Genomic DNA, 16,140 nt, shown 5'->3' on the forward strand with positions numbered 1-16,140 from the left:
CCATTAATGTTTCTAACACAACAACAAACGCCTTGAACCTACAGTGATATTTCAATCACAACCATTTCTCCATATGATTCAAAAACACAATTAATTCCTTGGGTTTATAGTCTCATTATCAAAGAAAATATGCTTAATGAACATTAGACCAAAAATTATTAAATTAATTCCACTTTGTAATCTTTTAAATCTAGAGTGATCTCATTAGTTTTCATAGGTATTTGTATGTAAAGTACAGTGGCAATTTTCACTTTTGATCTAAAATTATATTTATGTTAAATGAATGCATTTTTATCCAAAGCAACTTGCATTGCATTCAGTGTGCACATCAAATCAGTTCATGCATGAAAACATTTAGTTCTAACGTTGTAATGTATGTATCTGTGTAATTGTAAAAATTTGTACTACAGTAACTTTACAAAACAATATTTATGAATCTCTAATGAGATCATGTTCATAAATCATAGTATTTAATATTTGACTATAAATATAATGCTTAAAGGTATTTTTTAAATTTTTGTTACTTTGTAAAATGTCCAAATGTTTCAGGATTCACTAACAATGAGTAATTTTATATTAATGGTAAACTGTGAAGTTCCACCTATTTAATAATTCCTTTTTTATATATATTGAAGTTCTGCAATGCTTTTTCCTTTCATTTCAGCCACCACTTTGGATGCACAATAAATAAGAGCACAAACAGTTTGTGTGAACGCACACATAAACACACACATACAGACTGAAGACGGATAAAGAACTTAAGAGCACAGCGTGATGAGTGAAGTCTGACAGGTACAAATCCGATTTCAACACTAAATCAAAAGAAAGACATAAGAAATTACATTTTGCATGAAGAGCATGAGGCCTGTTTTAGGAGTATTCATTTTTTTGTATTTTGATTTGTATTTTGAACATTATTTTAATAATAAAGCACATTTTCTCTGCTACAGCTATATGCATGAACATTTTTTTTTAAAAATTAAATCAGCAAAAATAAAAAGCAGTATATGAAATACTACCATAATGTAAAAATATATTATATTATAAATTTGAAAGTATAGACAATTATAAATAAATAGATACTAAATAAATAAATACATTTGCATTAATGTCTCAGAATGTTTTATTGAGTTTTAGTTAATTTATTTAAATCAGCTTAAGTAAAGGCAGTATAAATAAAGAAAAATTGAAAAAACATGTAATCATATATAAACCTAACATAAATGTTAACAATAAATTAAATAAATTATAAATATATTAAAAATGAATAAATTACAAAATAACAAATAATTTTCAATTTTTATGAAAATAAGAAATTTTATTTTATGAAAATAAGCTGAAACTTTTGTATGAGATTTTATCTCCTGATTTAAATTAAAAAAATTTTTTAGAGTGCAGACCCCTTTTTTTACTTCATGAAAATAAATGTCAATGCAAAATATTTAAATAGGCTTCATTTTCTTAATGCTAAATATAATTTTTTACTTTTTCTGCTGATTTTGTGGGTGAAATGTGTGCTTGAAAGCCTCTGTGAGATTCACTCCAGTTTGAAGATAGAGAAAGTGACAAAGAAGGCAAGGGAATATTTAAAAAACATTAAAACAATTTAAAAAAAAAGTTTTTTATCATTTGCTTCTGCTGATCTGAGTGCCGTTTGAAAGGCTTCTGATGTCCACAGCAGTCCATGGGATCCTTATGCAATTTATACAAACCTACAAGGTGTGTCCATCCCATAAATACACACACGCACACGTGTCTTTGAGTTTTGTTATCCAGAGATCATCTGCATGGCAAGTTCAGCCATCTGTGCGTTAATTATTAATGTGTGTTGTTCTATAAGCTCAGCAGCTTGTCTGCTTCGGGGTAAGTGGGATACTTCACCGTCTCGATCTTCTCCTTGACTTTATAGGACGGATAGAGGCCAGTGCGTCCCAGTTTGCGGTTGACCCCTTTAGAGTACCCGTCCCAGTGGTTTCCAGCCACTCCGATGACGTCTCCGGGCTCTAGTGGGATGTCCTCTGCCGTGCGCGCCTGGTGCGGGTAGATGGCGATTTGGTTGTGCGCATTCTGTCCACCGAAGTAGTAGATGTCATCTAAAGAGCGGAAAAAAGCCGAGGCATCCGGATGAAGAGTCTGCATGATCTCATACGCCACACGACACACCTGATAAAACCAGAAGAACAAAGTCAGAAATCTGCTGGGCGGGAAAAACAAGAAGTGACAAAGAAAAATGGCAACTCTTTCCAATAAGGTTAACATTAGTTATCACATTAGCTAATTTGTATGGAGCCCCACACATGACATGCAGGGAAATAAATAAATAAATACATTTAAGAATATTTTCTCTCATTTTAGGTAATCATGGACATTTTGAACTATTTTGTTCCCTTGTTTTAATTAAATTAGTCTTTAATTAAATTTGTTCAATGCGGCCACGATTTTCTAAAACGAGGGAACAAGTTATTAATTTATAATCACAATAAATATATTTTTGTATGCATGTCATGCGCAGGGCTCTATAAAGATGAAGTATTTATTTATTAATTATGTTGTTGTGTTAGTACTATTAGTGGTCTACCATTGCTGCAATAACAAACTGATGGTTTTAAAATGACAAAATGTTCTTTTTAAATGAACATGAGGCCTGTTTTAAGACCATTAATTCTTTTTGAATTTTGACATTATTTTAATAACAATGAATAATATTTTCTCTTCAAATTGCATCACTGTATTGTGTCTCAGCGCAGGGATTTTATGGTTATTTAAAGCTAAAACTGAAATTAAAACCATAAAATATTTTTTCATTACCTGAAATAAAATGAATGTTAACTGAAATAAAAAATTTTAGTCAGTTGCCAAGGCAACATTTCTAATTTTTATTTAGTTTAACTTGATGTACTGAAATAACAAACTAGAACTGAAATAAAATTGTATATGTACTGTATATATGTATAGACACACACAAACTTCTAAAAATGAAATAAATAAAACTTTGAAAATTTGAATGAAAACTGAACATAAAAAAAAATATTCAAATTTTTTATAAAAACTATAGTGATACTGAAATAACACTGCATCAATGTTTAATTTCTTAATAACGTGATAAAATTGAAAACATTTATTAATTTTTGTTTATGTTAGTTAATACAAATACAATTCTTTGTTTGTTCATGTTAGCTCAACTAATGTCATCAGATACAACTTTTGATCTAAAAAATCTATTACTTAATGTTGAAAGTAACATTTAGATAAAAAAATACTGTAGAAATATTGTTTGTTTTTCATTCATGTCTACTAGTGTACAGTAATGTTATCAAATGACATCTTATTGTATAAAATGTTACTGATAAAATAAACAATTATCGATGTACCTGTGAGGAGAAGGTGCAAACCAGGAAGTCAGTCTGGGACAGGAAGTGGATGTCCAGGATGACGCCTCTGAGTGAATTCTCAGTGTATCGGTTATGTAAACTCGCTGACCAAGAGATGGAGTTATCACTGATGAACTCATAGTCTGTGTACCTGAAAAACACACACAAAATATTACATTTAATTTTTTACATTTTAAATCTAATATTCAATTTTAAATATTAGAAGAGGCCAATTTAAGATGTGACCGTGAACTTTAAAGGGTCTTGAAACACAAAACTCCATTTTGAGATTTTAAGACAATGTCAACATCCGTTATATTAAAGGCAGCAGAAAACAGGTCCATTTTGAGCTTTTTTCCCCACTTTTTTTGGCTTCCAAGTTTAAAATCTTCATTGAGTCTTTGACATTAACAATGAGGATTTTTAACCTAGAAAATGAAAATATTGCAAAATACATTTAGTACATCAATGCCTCATCAGATACATGTTTTATCATTATATAATTATATATAAAATGTAACAATTATAATTATAAATTTTAATTTATATATGATTATAAAAAATCAATTCCAAACAAACACATAATACATTAATTAGAATAACATTTAAACCTTTTAATTATCATGAAAATCAAAAAAAAAAAAAAAAAAAGAAAGAAAGAAATTAAACTATAAGTAAATGTTAATTTTCATGAAATTTTGATGACGGCTGTGCATTAAATTTTGGCTATCACGGAGTAAATGTTTATTTGTGTAATGCAGCATGACTGTATAAAATCATGGATAATACATTTCTTCATTTTGCTGAAAGCAGTGGTGAATTGCAGAACACATTTGAGGAAACCTCTGATGCTCTCATGCACTGTGAGAGAAACAAAACCTACTGGAGCAGTAGCCACTTGTGCTGTTTGTCTCCCGTCTTTCCCTGAACATTTTTCAAAACTGTCATTTCATGACCCTTCAAGAACTCATAGCTCACTTGGTTTTTGCCTCCTGTAACAGTGCGGGGTCGTCGGTGGCCAAATACACTCGTTTTTTATCCACGTGGCCACGTTGAGCCATGTACTGGAACTGTTCCTCCACATGGACCATGTACTCCTCTATGGGGTGAAACGCGGCCTCTGTCCCGACTTTATCTGTCCGTCGGACATGGACGCTGTAAAACAGAGACACAAACGGGAGTTGAAGTTTTCTTCAATGCAGTTTGTAGTACTCATGACTTGCTCAGTTGAGTTTTAGTAAAGTGTGAAGGACAGTGTGAATAGTTTAACCTGCTTTGCATGCTCTATTAAGTGCCTCAATGGAAATCCGGTATAGACCTTTAACACAAACAGTAGAGCACGATGCCAAGGTCATGGGTTTGATTCCCAGGGAGTGCATGAACTGATGAAATGTGTATCTTGAATGCGATGTAAGTTGCTTTGGATAAAAGCATCCGCCAAATGCATTGATTTATACATTTATCCACTTAAATAAAGTGATAAAAATGATTTATGAACATTTATGCATTTTTTTTTTTTTTTTGCTTAATGCATTATGCATTCAGCATTTACGCATTTGTCAAACCCAAAAATAAGTTGGGAATTTGATCAGTTCATGCATTCCCTAGGAACCAAACCTATCACCTAGGCATTTCTAGCACCATACTCTACTGTTTGAGCTACTTATGTAGTCTTAACCATGAAAAAATGTAAATTAAAGTCATTTTTAATTATCTATATCACATATATCATGCAATGCAACCAAAACAACAAATGGTAAAAATAAACACTTGTCTTTTGCATCATGCATTTTCCAAGCTTAGCATGCTAACCTTTTTTAAATGCATCATAACATAACATGGCATGACTTATTTGGTGATGAATTTTACACAGGTTATGCTACCCTTTGACATACAATGAAAGTTAATAGCTCCAAGCTCCAGAAACACATTAAAAGTTATAAAAATATTTTAATTTTAGTCTGGAAGTTTTGTTTTATTTTATTTAATTTTTTTTTCTTGGGGTTGTTTTTTTTATTCTTAATTATTCATAAGTTTTTTTTTTGAGGTTTTTAAGGTTGAAAAAAAATTAAAAGTTTCCCAAACTTTTGCTGGTCTCAGAGCTTATTTTTTTGCACCAAAATCCAATGTTTCAGAAACAGCAGAAATCAAGTACCTATGCACCGAACATATCAGTACTTGTCTATCTATCTCTTTTCAGCTGATCTCTATGCTTCACTGCAGATTTACTCTATTATATTATTTGGGTTATTACATTTCACAGTGCTGTCAAGAGACAATGGTGCTTCCTATGGGGCCGCAATAATTTCATTCTCATTTATTCTCATTAATTTCATTGTGATTGTGAGTCATGTTCATTCTTGTTATCGTGTGTCATCTTTATCTTGCAGTGTTTTTTCAGCATAACACCCACCCAGACGCATCCACCACAGGCGCAGAAAACAAACACTCACACACACACACACAGAGACAGATGGAAAGAAATGTGAGAAGACAAATAAGAGATATACAGACCCAATGATGGGGTGTTTAAAGCCCAGTTTGCCACACGTCTCCTGGATCTCCTTCTCCAGCCAGGCCTGAGGACGGACCAGGTACTTGACAAACTGAGACACCCACCAGACGGACGGGTCACCGTGGAGACGCTGCAGTCGGGGCGCAAGGTCTTCTGGGATAGCGAGTGGAAGGTACGGAGGTCTGGGGTGAAGACTGTCCACGATGGGCAACTCCACCACCTGTACGTCCCGGTCGTGAGCCTCACCTGTAGAGAAACGTATTATAGCAACATTTTAACATTTAATTCAATTATATAAGATGTTGACATTGTTTCAAATCATTTTTAGCATCCTAACCAACACACAAATACATACAAAAATGGTCAGAATAAAGAATAATCAACTGGAAAAATTCAGATTTCTAAATGTTTTTTTAATGCATATTTGCAGCTTTTTTTTATTTTTATTATTATTATTTTTATCTTAATAGCCCTAAACATTTGAATGGTAGTGGATCACAGTTTCCACAAAAATATTAAGCAGCAAAAAAAAAAAAAAAAAAAAAAAAAAATCAGCATATTAGAATGATTTTAAAATAAAAAAATTAAAAAATTAAAATTATGGTAATTTCCACAAACAAATTAAAATATGACCTAAAACACTTGAAAATAGCACACAAATCATATAGACCACTTTGTGCTGTCATTTTCCATACAATGTAAGTGAATAGGAGTGGATGTAGACAAGCTCCAAAAATGCATTAAAAAATTATAAAAATATTTGAATTTTAGAATATTTGTTTTCTATAGTCTTCTGAAGCCATACGATAGTGTGTGTGTGACAAACAGACCCAAAAATTATTTACATTTGTGCACAACTTGAAAATTATGGTATGCTTCTCAAATATATTCAAAATTCAGAACTGCAAGAAACAAAATTCAGTTACAATTTACTTTTTATCCGATAGTGGATACAGGCTTTCATATGAGGGTGAGTAAAAGATGACATCATGTTCATTTTGCTAACAGGGTGAGATGTTAAATACTGGGTGAAACTGTTCATTTTTAATTGGATGAAACATTTGTGTATCAAACCTTAGTTGAATAATATACTGAGCTGATCACAATGCATTCCGGGATTATGCAACGCTGCCAAAATGTCCAAAACAAAGCATTTAGCTGCCCACTATGTGGAATGCAGCATTGCCAACGATGCTTTCAAGGTAGGAAGCTCAACAGAATTTGGACGAGAGCCGCAGCATTAGCATCAAGCAGCTCAACCTGGCACTGCTCACTCAACCCATTTATCACCATCTCAAGATGCATGCAAATGTTGAACAACAGACCATCTTTTAAAGCACAACCAATTTGCAATGCATCTAGCTGAGGTAAAAACAAAGAAAATGTCCAATTTGCATGAGAAAACTCATGTTTTTTAACAAGGCGGCAGCGGCTGCACCTGAAGACAATTGCTCACTTTTATCAGCATCTGTCTGCATGCACCTGTGCTCAAAACAACACCAGCACTGCTGCTAAATAATGAAAAACAGGGTCGCAAACATGCTTTTGTGATGAATTCTTCTGTCATGTAATACAGTATTAACTGTAAGCTGTTTATGGTAGACAAATGTAGTACCTTGGAGCATTTCATTAGCATTTTAAAAGAGATCACTGCAAAAAAAAAAAAAAATTCATCTTGCTTAAACCATGCAAAATTTCAGCCAGAGAGGGTCAAAGATATTGTTTTACCATTGAATTCATTTTCTTTTCTATTTTTTCCCTTGTTTTCAGCATAAAATAATTTAATTTTGGTAACATTTTTTTTTCTTCAGAAAACGAGACAAAATAGTCAATTTATTCTTAAGTAAACACCTCTTCTTTTAAGAATGTTAAGATATTTGTACTGTTAAAAAAAAAAAAAAAAAAAAAAAAACTTTTTGCTTAAAACAAGAAAGAAATCTGCCAAAAGAATCAGAAAAATAATCTTGTTTTACCTTTATTTTTCTGATCCTGTATATATATATATATATATTCACACACACACACGCAAACACAAATATATATATATTTATATATTATATCTAAGATATTAAAACAAGAAAAGATATAAAACAAGAAAAATCATTTGCCAAAGGGGTCAGAAAAATAATCTTGTTTTCCCTTTGAATTAAATTTATTTTACTGACCCCACTGGCAGCTATTTTATTCTTGTTTAACTATAAACTCACTTAATTTTGATACATTTTTCAGAAACAAGACTTAATATCTTCTGTCATTTTGCTTCTCAAGTAGGAAAACAAGATATTTTCAGCTTGCGTTTCCTGCATTTCAGTGGATTTTCATGCACTAACCATACATAAACACTCGACCTGTGGCAAGTTTCTCATAAATGTTTGATGCAGATGTCTCGTGTAGCGTTTAATTGCATTAAAGCGCTGCATGCTTTATGCGTGACTATACAAAGTCACCCCTGAGAAATAAAGACTGATTAGATTTAATGGTGCCGTTTGTGTTATGCGGGGCAGAGGAAGGACAAGAGCGCGAGAGGAAACCAGAGAGACTTTGATCTGCAGAAATATTCCCAAAGCATTCCACAGACGAGTTTCTTCAAAAGTCGCCGGGCTTCGCCTGCCAAGGTGACCCGTTTCAGCTCTCGCGCACAAACAAACCGGCTCTCCCTGGTGCTGGAATGACTGGGACTGGTCTCGGGGCAGAAGTCTGGACACGTCAGATTAAACAGGTCACTTACCCGCAGTCCTTTCACAAACACCCTCCAGAGAAACACAGAGAGGGAAAAAGACACAGGCCAAGAGAGCAGCAAGAGCTGTGGATGTTTATTTGGTAGATAAGCCCTTTTTAAAGGGAGAGCGCACAAAATTACAACTCATTTTATTTTTGCATAACTAAGAAAATTCTATAGTTTTTATCAATATTTTGAATTAATTTTTATTTGTATATTTTCCATTTTTATTTAAATTTTATTTTTAATTTTTTTCTTTTTTATTAGTTTTTATTAATTTTTTTTATTTTTATATTATATTTTTAATTTATGTATTTTCTGTTTTTATTTACATTTTAAAGTGTTAGTAATTTTGTTGTTTCTGACATTTTTAATAGTCTTTTTTATTAGTCTATATAGCTTTTATTATTATTTTTTCTTCAGTTTCTTTATCATTATTTTATAACTTTAATAATTACTTTATTTAGTTAGTTTGTAAGTTTAATGTTATGTTAATGATTTTAATTTTAGTTTCAGTTAACTATAATAATCCTATCATGTTGTTCCAAATCCATATGATTTTTTTTTTTCATGGAAAACAAAAGGAGAAATTTTGAAGAATTCCATGCTGCCCTTTTCCATACTGTCAAAAAGCATAAAAAAAGCCTTTCTACCTTAAAATTTCATTATTTGCCATTTCTTCATAATTATTTGTGAAATTTATTAGCAATTTCTGAATGAAAATAGTTTCTACACTGATTTTATTCCCCAGTGTAGTCTTCTGAAGCCAAACGATAGCTTTTGAATGTCAAACAAACCCAAAAGTCATTATTCTCAGCTCTCAAATCTGCACAATTTACAAATTATAGTATGCTCCTAGCATAAATTTAAAATATGAGCTGCAGCATTTTTGTACAGAATCTGTGTACATTCACTTTCATTTTTAAAAAAAATAGCAGTGTGAACATTGTAAACATCTCTTTTTGTGTTAAGCAGAAAAATAAGGTTTTTTTTTTATTTTTTGTTTTTTTATAAAGTTTGAGTAAATAATGACACCATATTAAATTTTGGCTGAACTTTCTTCTCACAATTTTTTCTTTCACGCCTTTGTTAGTGGAATGAAATAGTTCTGATTAACCTACGAGAACTTGAACTGAGTTTAGAAACACACAAACCACAAATTAACTGAGGCAAATCATGTTGGATAGAAACAGCGGCTTTGTTTTAATAGTTTGTTAAAAAACAAGTTACAACGGGTCTGCTAATTATGACCGTTACCAACCGCAAACCAACTGACAAGTAGCTCATTAAATCTCTCCCTAACAATTACCACACAACAACAGCGGCCCACCGGAGGCTGCTTTACGGCTTTTCTACGAGCAAGTGCACATGTGATCGGAGTATGTTTGAAATTTTAATTAGCTAAAGCATGAAATATTTAAGAAAAATCTCCCAAGCTGTTCCCAGGCTTATGTAATAGCACTCGCAGCTCTTCTTTACAATTTTTTTTCTGGCGTTTGGAATGGGTTTTGACAAGAATCCTCAGATAATCTATTCCCTCAACAGATCCTCGACTGTAATAATTAGGACACAAAGAAGAGAGGAAATTTTCACATGTCCTCATTACACTTAAATATCCGTCTTGTACTAGAGCTTCACACTTTGTCTATTTAGCATTAAGAGCATTAGAGAAGTGACTCTAGTTCACACGACTGAGTTTTACAGTAGAAAATGTGGATGCACAAATTAAAAATACAGGCCTGGCTTAACTGATTTAAAGCACATATCATACAGTATAAAGTGCTGCTTAATTGGCATAAAAAGAATAAAAATTACAATCAGATCACAAGTTAATTAATTATAAGGAAAGCAAAAAACAATTAAATCAATCAATCAGAGAACACAGATCTGCATACATGAATACATTTAGAGACAAGAATGATGTTACTGCAAAACTAAACTAGAAAAGTCTAATGTTACATTGGGTTTGCTAGAAATTCATGAAAAATGGTTTCTATATTCAACAGTCATTATGTAGTAAATTAAGAAACCATTCAAAGGATTAAAAAAATGAATTAATATTTTTTATTCAACAAAGATGCATTAAATTAACCAAAAGTGCCGTAAATACATTTGTTATAAAAACATTCTATTTTAAATTAATGCTGTTCTTTTGAACTTTCCACTCAAAGAATCCTGAAAAAATTTAGTTTCCATAAAAATATGAAGCAGCTCAACTGTTTTCAACATTGATAATAATCAGGAATATTTCTTGAGCTGCAAATCAGCGGATTAGAATGATTTCTGAAGGATCATGTGACACTGAAGACTGGAGTAATGATGCTGAAAATTCAGCTGCGCATCACAGCAATTAATAAAATTTTTATAAAATTTCAACTGGAAAAAATATTAACTTAATTATATAATTATGCAACTTAATTTCACAATATTACTCTTTTTACTGTTTTTAAATGCAGCCTTGGTGAGCAAACGAGGCTATTGAATAGTCTATATAGTTTATATTTTGACTCAATAATTATTATTTTTTTTTAAATTAGATTAAAAAAAAGGAGAACTATCATTAAAAACACTATTTGAACAAGCCAAATTTGAAGTGGTGGTAAATTGTCACTTTTACCTACCAGAGTTATTATTGTTAACTAAAAGTAAACTAAACTAAATTAACATTTCATTTAAATTATCATTGTTATTTAAAATAACAAATATTAATTAATTTAAATAAATAAATAAATAAATAAAACATACATTTATTTTTATATATATTTTACCCTAATTTCCATGCATTTTAACTTAAAGTACTAACTTTTCTTTTAAAACTTCAAGTAAAAAAAACTAAAACCAATAAATAAAAATTAATAAAAACTACACTGACACATTAAAAAATAATAATAATAAAAATCACAGAAACAGGAAAGTTACTAAAACTTAAGCTAAAATTAAAGTGATATAGATTATATTTTTTTTGTTTTCTTTGGATTAACATACACTGATGAGTCATACAAAATATGACTTTAATAGAAAAGTAAACAGAGCAATGTCATATTGACTTCAGGCACATTTTCATGTTGAGATCCGCTCATTTCCAGCGGGATCTGCACTGACCTGACCAGTGTCCGGTCGTGGCTCCGGATCGATCCGTACAGGTGTCGCTGACGGGCTGGAAGACCGTCTCCCAGCCTTTGGGAGCGTAACGCCAGTTGTGGGACTCGAGGATCAGGACTCTCTGCGTGCCATAAGCGATCATGAAGCAGTAAACCACGTGATGGAGCTGACAGCCGTATCCACAGCCCTTATTGATGTTACACACCAGCTTACGAGCTTTACTGCAGTCCTGCGGGTTCTGATCCAGAAATGACATGCACAATTACAATTAGGATGCAATGCATTTTTAGATTCAATTAAGTTGTACCAATGTAGCATGTGCACAAATAAAATAAAATAAAATGATTTGTATCAATATAGCATGTGCATATAAAATAAAACAGATGAAGAAGAGAAATGACATACTGTATGTAGCTACAATAGGACTGCCTTTTAGATTAAATGAATTTTTACAAACTGAAATACTCTGAAATGAATGCTAAACTTCAGAAGACTATTTTCCCACAATCCCTTCACCAGGATGCAACGTTTGTTTCCAGCGCAAGCTTTCAGGTTTTATGCAACAATCTCTGATGAGTTCATAGTCTCTAGTAAGAGCTGTCTGACTTCATCATGAAATCACATTCACTGCATGGAAGCAGGATCTCAAAGAGACAAGAGAGAGAAACACAGACAGACAGAATGACAGAGAGGGACACTGGTTCTGTGAGTCAGACGGCCCTTATCTCATATCATGGGATTTTAAGACTTTCATGAGATGCTCACTGGATGTATTAGACCATATATGTCATTCAGTGTTTGGGCAGGAATAACAGTTATCACGATACATATTTATGTTTTATTCCAGAGATAAAGTGATTCTGTGTGTCCAGCAGGGGAAGATTTTAGATCCATATATTTCCTATCAGAAACGCTCTTTCATTTTTATTGTGCCATTAGGGGAAATTAGTTATGCTAATTACATTTTCTAGCGGCTCTTTCAAGTTAGTGTATTTGTCTGGGGATTTTTTCTTGTTGTTGTTGTTTTTAGTGAAGGCTGTCTAGATTTTACTCATAATCCAAATTCAATAGTGTTGGCACAGAGTTTGCTATAGCAGCGGATGAAGCACTCTCATCTCAAAAAGACAGACTCCAAGCTGGTTTATGCTAGTCTAGTCAGGCTTCCTCGTGGTTTACCATCTAAACCAACTGAAAACCAGTTTGATAAGCGGAGAGACCTGCTAAACAATCTGGCGAGTTACAGCACAGGTACCATTCATAATTAGATCAAATCTGTAATTAGATAAATAAACTGGGATCTTTGGTAATTCCTTTTGGATTTATTTGACAAACAACTTTTTGCTTCATTGCAGAAAACAAATTATGCATGATTGAGGCATCAGAGTTAAAAGATCTTGCGATTTTGAATATATAGATGAACTGACTTCACTTGATCTTACACTCTGATTTTCATTAGCGACGGTTTGTAAAGAAAATCAAACTCACCAACAGCATCAATATTTTCTTTTAGCAGGCTTTTAGTGCAATTAGACTGGTATAAAGTAATAGATCTCATATAAAGAGAATGAAGGGGAAAAAGAAACAGTCCCAGAAAGGGACAACGGTTCAGGGAGAATCATATCAAAAAAGATATTTCATTAGTGTTGTTCGCTGAGACAAACTTCTTTATTGTTTCACTCAATTAGTTTGTGTTCCAGAACGACTTCTCAAATCATGTCTTGTTGAAGAGAGTGTGAGTGATCAAACACACTATTTTCAGTAGATACAAATGTTCATGGAGAATTGTTTTAAATACCTATGTAAAAAATGCATAGGTACTACTTTAATACTTCTTAAATCCCCCCCTTTTTTTGTCAGCCAAAAAAAACTGTGACTTACAATATTTTCTTGAATTAGTCCCTGAAATTTTAAGTGAATATTTCAATGATTTTAAAAAATGTTCATGGTTTTCTAATGTTGGTAAATAGTTAAATAACATGCATGTAAAAAAAAAAAAAAAAAAAAAAATTAATCAGTTTAGTAAGTGTTTTATTTTGACTGTTTTTATTAAAAAAAACTGATTCTGTGAATTTTTTTTAAATGTTTAAATAAACAAACATACAGATAAATAACCACTTACTACTTACATTTCTACTAAATCTTTTTTTTTTTTTTTACTCTATATTTTTTCTAAAGTGTGTGAGAGGAAAAATGTTTCACGGTTTCCATAAAATGTTAATAAACAAAAACATTATCAGCATTAATAATAATAAAAACCATTATCAATAACAGAACACCAAATAACTGAGAAGCAAATCAGCATATTAGAATGATTTCTGAAGGATCATGTGACACTGAAGACTGGAGTAATGATGCTGAAAATTCAGCTTTGATCACAGAAATAAATTACATTTTACAATATATTAAAATAGAAAACAGTTGTTTTGAATTGTAATAATATTTCACAACTTTACTGTATTTTAGGAGGAGTAACAGCAGGAGGAAGGGTCGTTCTGTACCTGCAGGTAGGAGATCCTGTTCTGCACCAGGTTGGAAAGATCTCTGGCCTCCTTCTCTCTCCAGTCTCCCGCTCCGTCCGCCTGACTGAGATCATGCAGGTCTGTCATGATGGTTCTGACAGAAACATACAGGAGACGCATCAAACATCCTCCTCTATCAACTGAGAATGCAATGATTACCAGTGCTGGTTAGTAACTGCTTAGGTTATATATCAACATAATAATATACATAACCAAACTTTCCACCTAATGCTGTATATTTACTTGAAGTACCTCTCAGTTTGTAATGTAATAAATTAAGAATTACGATAATTAACATATTTGCATGTTCACGCTTCTCTGAAATTGGTTGATGGTAACATGACATGCAGTTAAACCAATAAAATACTTGATATTTTTTTAGTTAGTGTTTATTTTGATAAAATAATTTTTTTAATTTAGTTTTTATGATTTTGTTAAATATTGGCTCTTCATTAAACTCATGAACCCCCCAGGTGTAATGACGTAATGTAATGTTTAAAGGGATAATTCACCCAAAAATTTAAATTATGTCATTAATTACTCCCCCTCATGTCGTTCCGAACCCGTAAGACCTTTGTTCATCTTTGCAACACAAATTAAGATATTTCTGATGAAATCCGAGAGCTTTCTGACCCTGCATAGACAGCAACGCAACTGAAATGTTCAAGGCCCAGAAAGCCACTAATGAGGTTGTTGATAAAAAAGATGTTATTGGTTGTTAGGGACGTGATGGGTGTGTGTTTTTTGTGAGAGTTTTTTTTGTGTGATATTGTGTTTCAAATGCATGTTGTTAATAACAATGAATCGAATATATTTTTAAATATTATTAAATCTCCTTGGAATTTTATATCAGTATGGTACAAGATTATGGTACAAAATTAGATTTAAATCAAAGTAATAAATGAGAAAGGTTAAAAGTAATCTAAAAGTAATCAAAAAGTAGCCTGATTATATTACTTAAAATGTATAATTTAAAGTATTATGTTACTAACTACAGTTTGTAATGTCATTTGGAATCAGTAATGGACTACAATTTGTAAGTTATATTTTATAATATTTTACCCAGCACTGTATAAAGAATGGAATAAGTTTTTGTTCTTTTTTATTTCATTTAAAGGATACAACTTTATTAAAAAAAAGTTATCTAAAAGTAAATTAAAAGTAGTTATATTATATTACTAATTTGTATTATATCATGTAATTTGTATTCAGTAATGGACTATAATTTGTAAATAATCTCCCCTGCACTGCTGATTACTTGCAGCACAATTCAAGACTTATTTTGACCAAATGTTGTTTCCAAATCTACCTCAACTCTCCCTCCGGTTACATTTAGGTTTTTGAAAAGAACAAACAATTCAAAACAATCCAGTCAAACCAAACTGAACAAATAATTGTAATAAATCATAATATCATATCAGAATCAACAACAAGCTTTTCCATTTGATTTGTCTGAAGGACAAAATGCTGAATCCTTTTGTTCAGCCTTGTATTTCGCAGCATTTTAACATGAAATGAGAAAAAGAGCAGCATGAACATTCAGCCCAGCGTCTCCTTTTGTGTTAAACAGAAGAAAAAATGTAACACAGGTCTGAAATATGTTAATGATGATCATTTTAGTTTTTTTTGCATGAACTATTCCTTAGTCAAGTCAAAAAAAATCAATGAGTTTTAGAGGGAGGAGAGGGATTTAGTTTATGAGGAGTTTAATTATTACTTCATCAATGAGAGACTCCTCAGGGAGCCGTTCTCTGGAAAACAGCACCACGTTAAATGTGTATCGAACAGTTATCTTTGTCAAACAGAAAAACAGGTGTGAATGTGCTGATGGAGCATCTGAGAGACACCGAGATAATGAAATATTGACAGTGTCTCTGGCCGTAATTAGTCTAGTGGGTGATAACTCAAAATTAA

General features: G+C 32.0%; 1 protein-coding gene across 2 annotated transcripts in view; it reads right to left on the reverse strand.

Moving 5' to 3' along the window:
* Window positions 1-1,337: 1,337 nt before the first annotated feature.
* Window positions 1,338-16,140, reverse strand: part of LOC109113832 (alpha-(1,6)-fucosyltransferase-like) — a 90,529-nt gene continuing 75,726 nt past the window's right edge. For both annotated transcript variants that reach the window (XM_042778184.1, XM_042778183.1), the window contains exons 6-11: window positions 14,206-14,320; window positions 11,708-11,945; window positions 5,886-6,132; window positions 4,350-4,526; window positions 3,372-3,522; window positions 1,338-2,163 (exon numbers count right to left, since the gene is read on the reverse strand). In XM_042778184.1, the coding sequence (XP_042634118.1) occupies window positions 1,834-2,163; window positions 3,372-3,522; window positions 4,350-4,526; window positions 5,886-6,132; window positions 11,708-11,945; window positions 14,206-14,320 (1,258 nt within the window). In that variant the 3' untranslated portion in view covers window positions 1,338-1,833. The remainder of the gene's footprint in view (window positions 2,164-3,371; window positions 3,523-4,349; window positions 4,527-5,885; window positions 6,133-11,707; window positions 11,946-14,205; window positions 14,321-16,140) is intronic.

Source organism: Cyprinus carpio, chromosome A20 (assembly GCF_018340385.1).
Source record: "Cyprinus carpio isolate SPL01 chromosome A20, ASM1834038v1, whole genome shotgun sequence".
Taxonomy (NCBI): domain Eukaryota; kingdom Metazoa; phylum Chordata; class Actinopteri; order Cypriniformes; family Cyprinidae; genus Cyprinus; species Cyprinus carpio.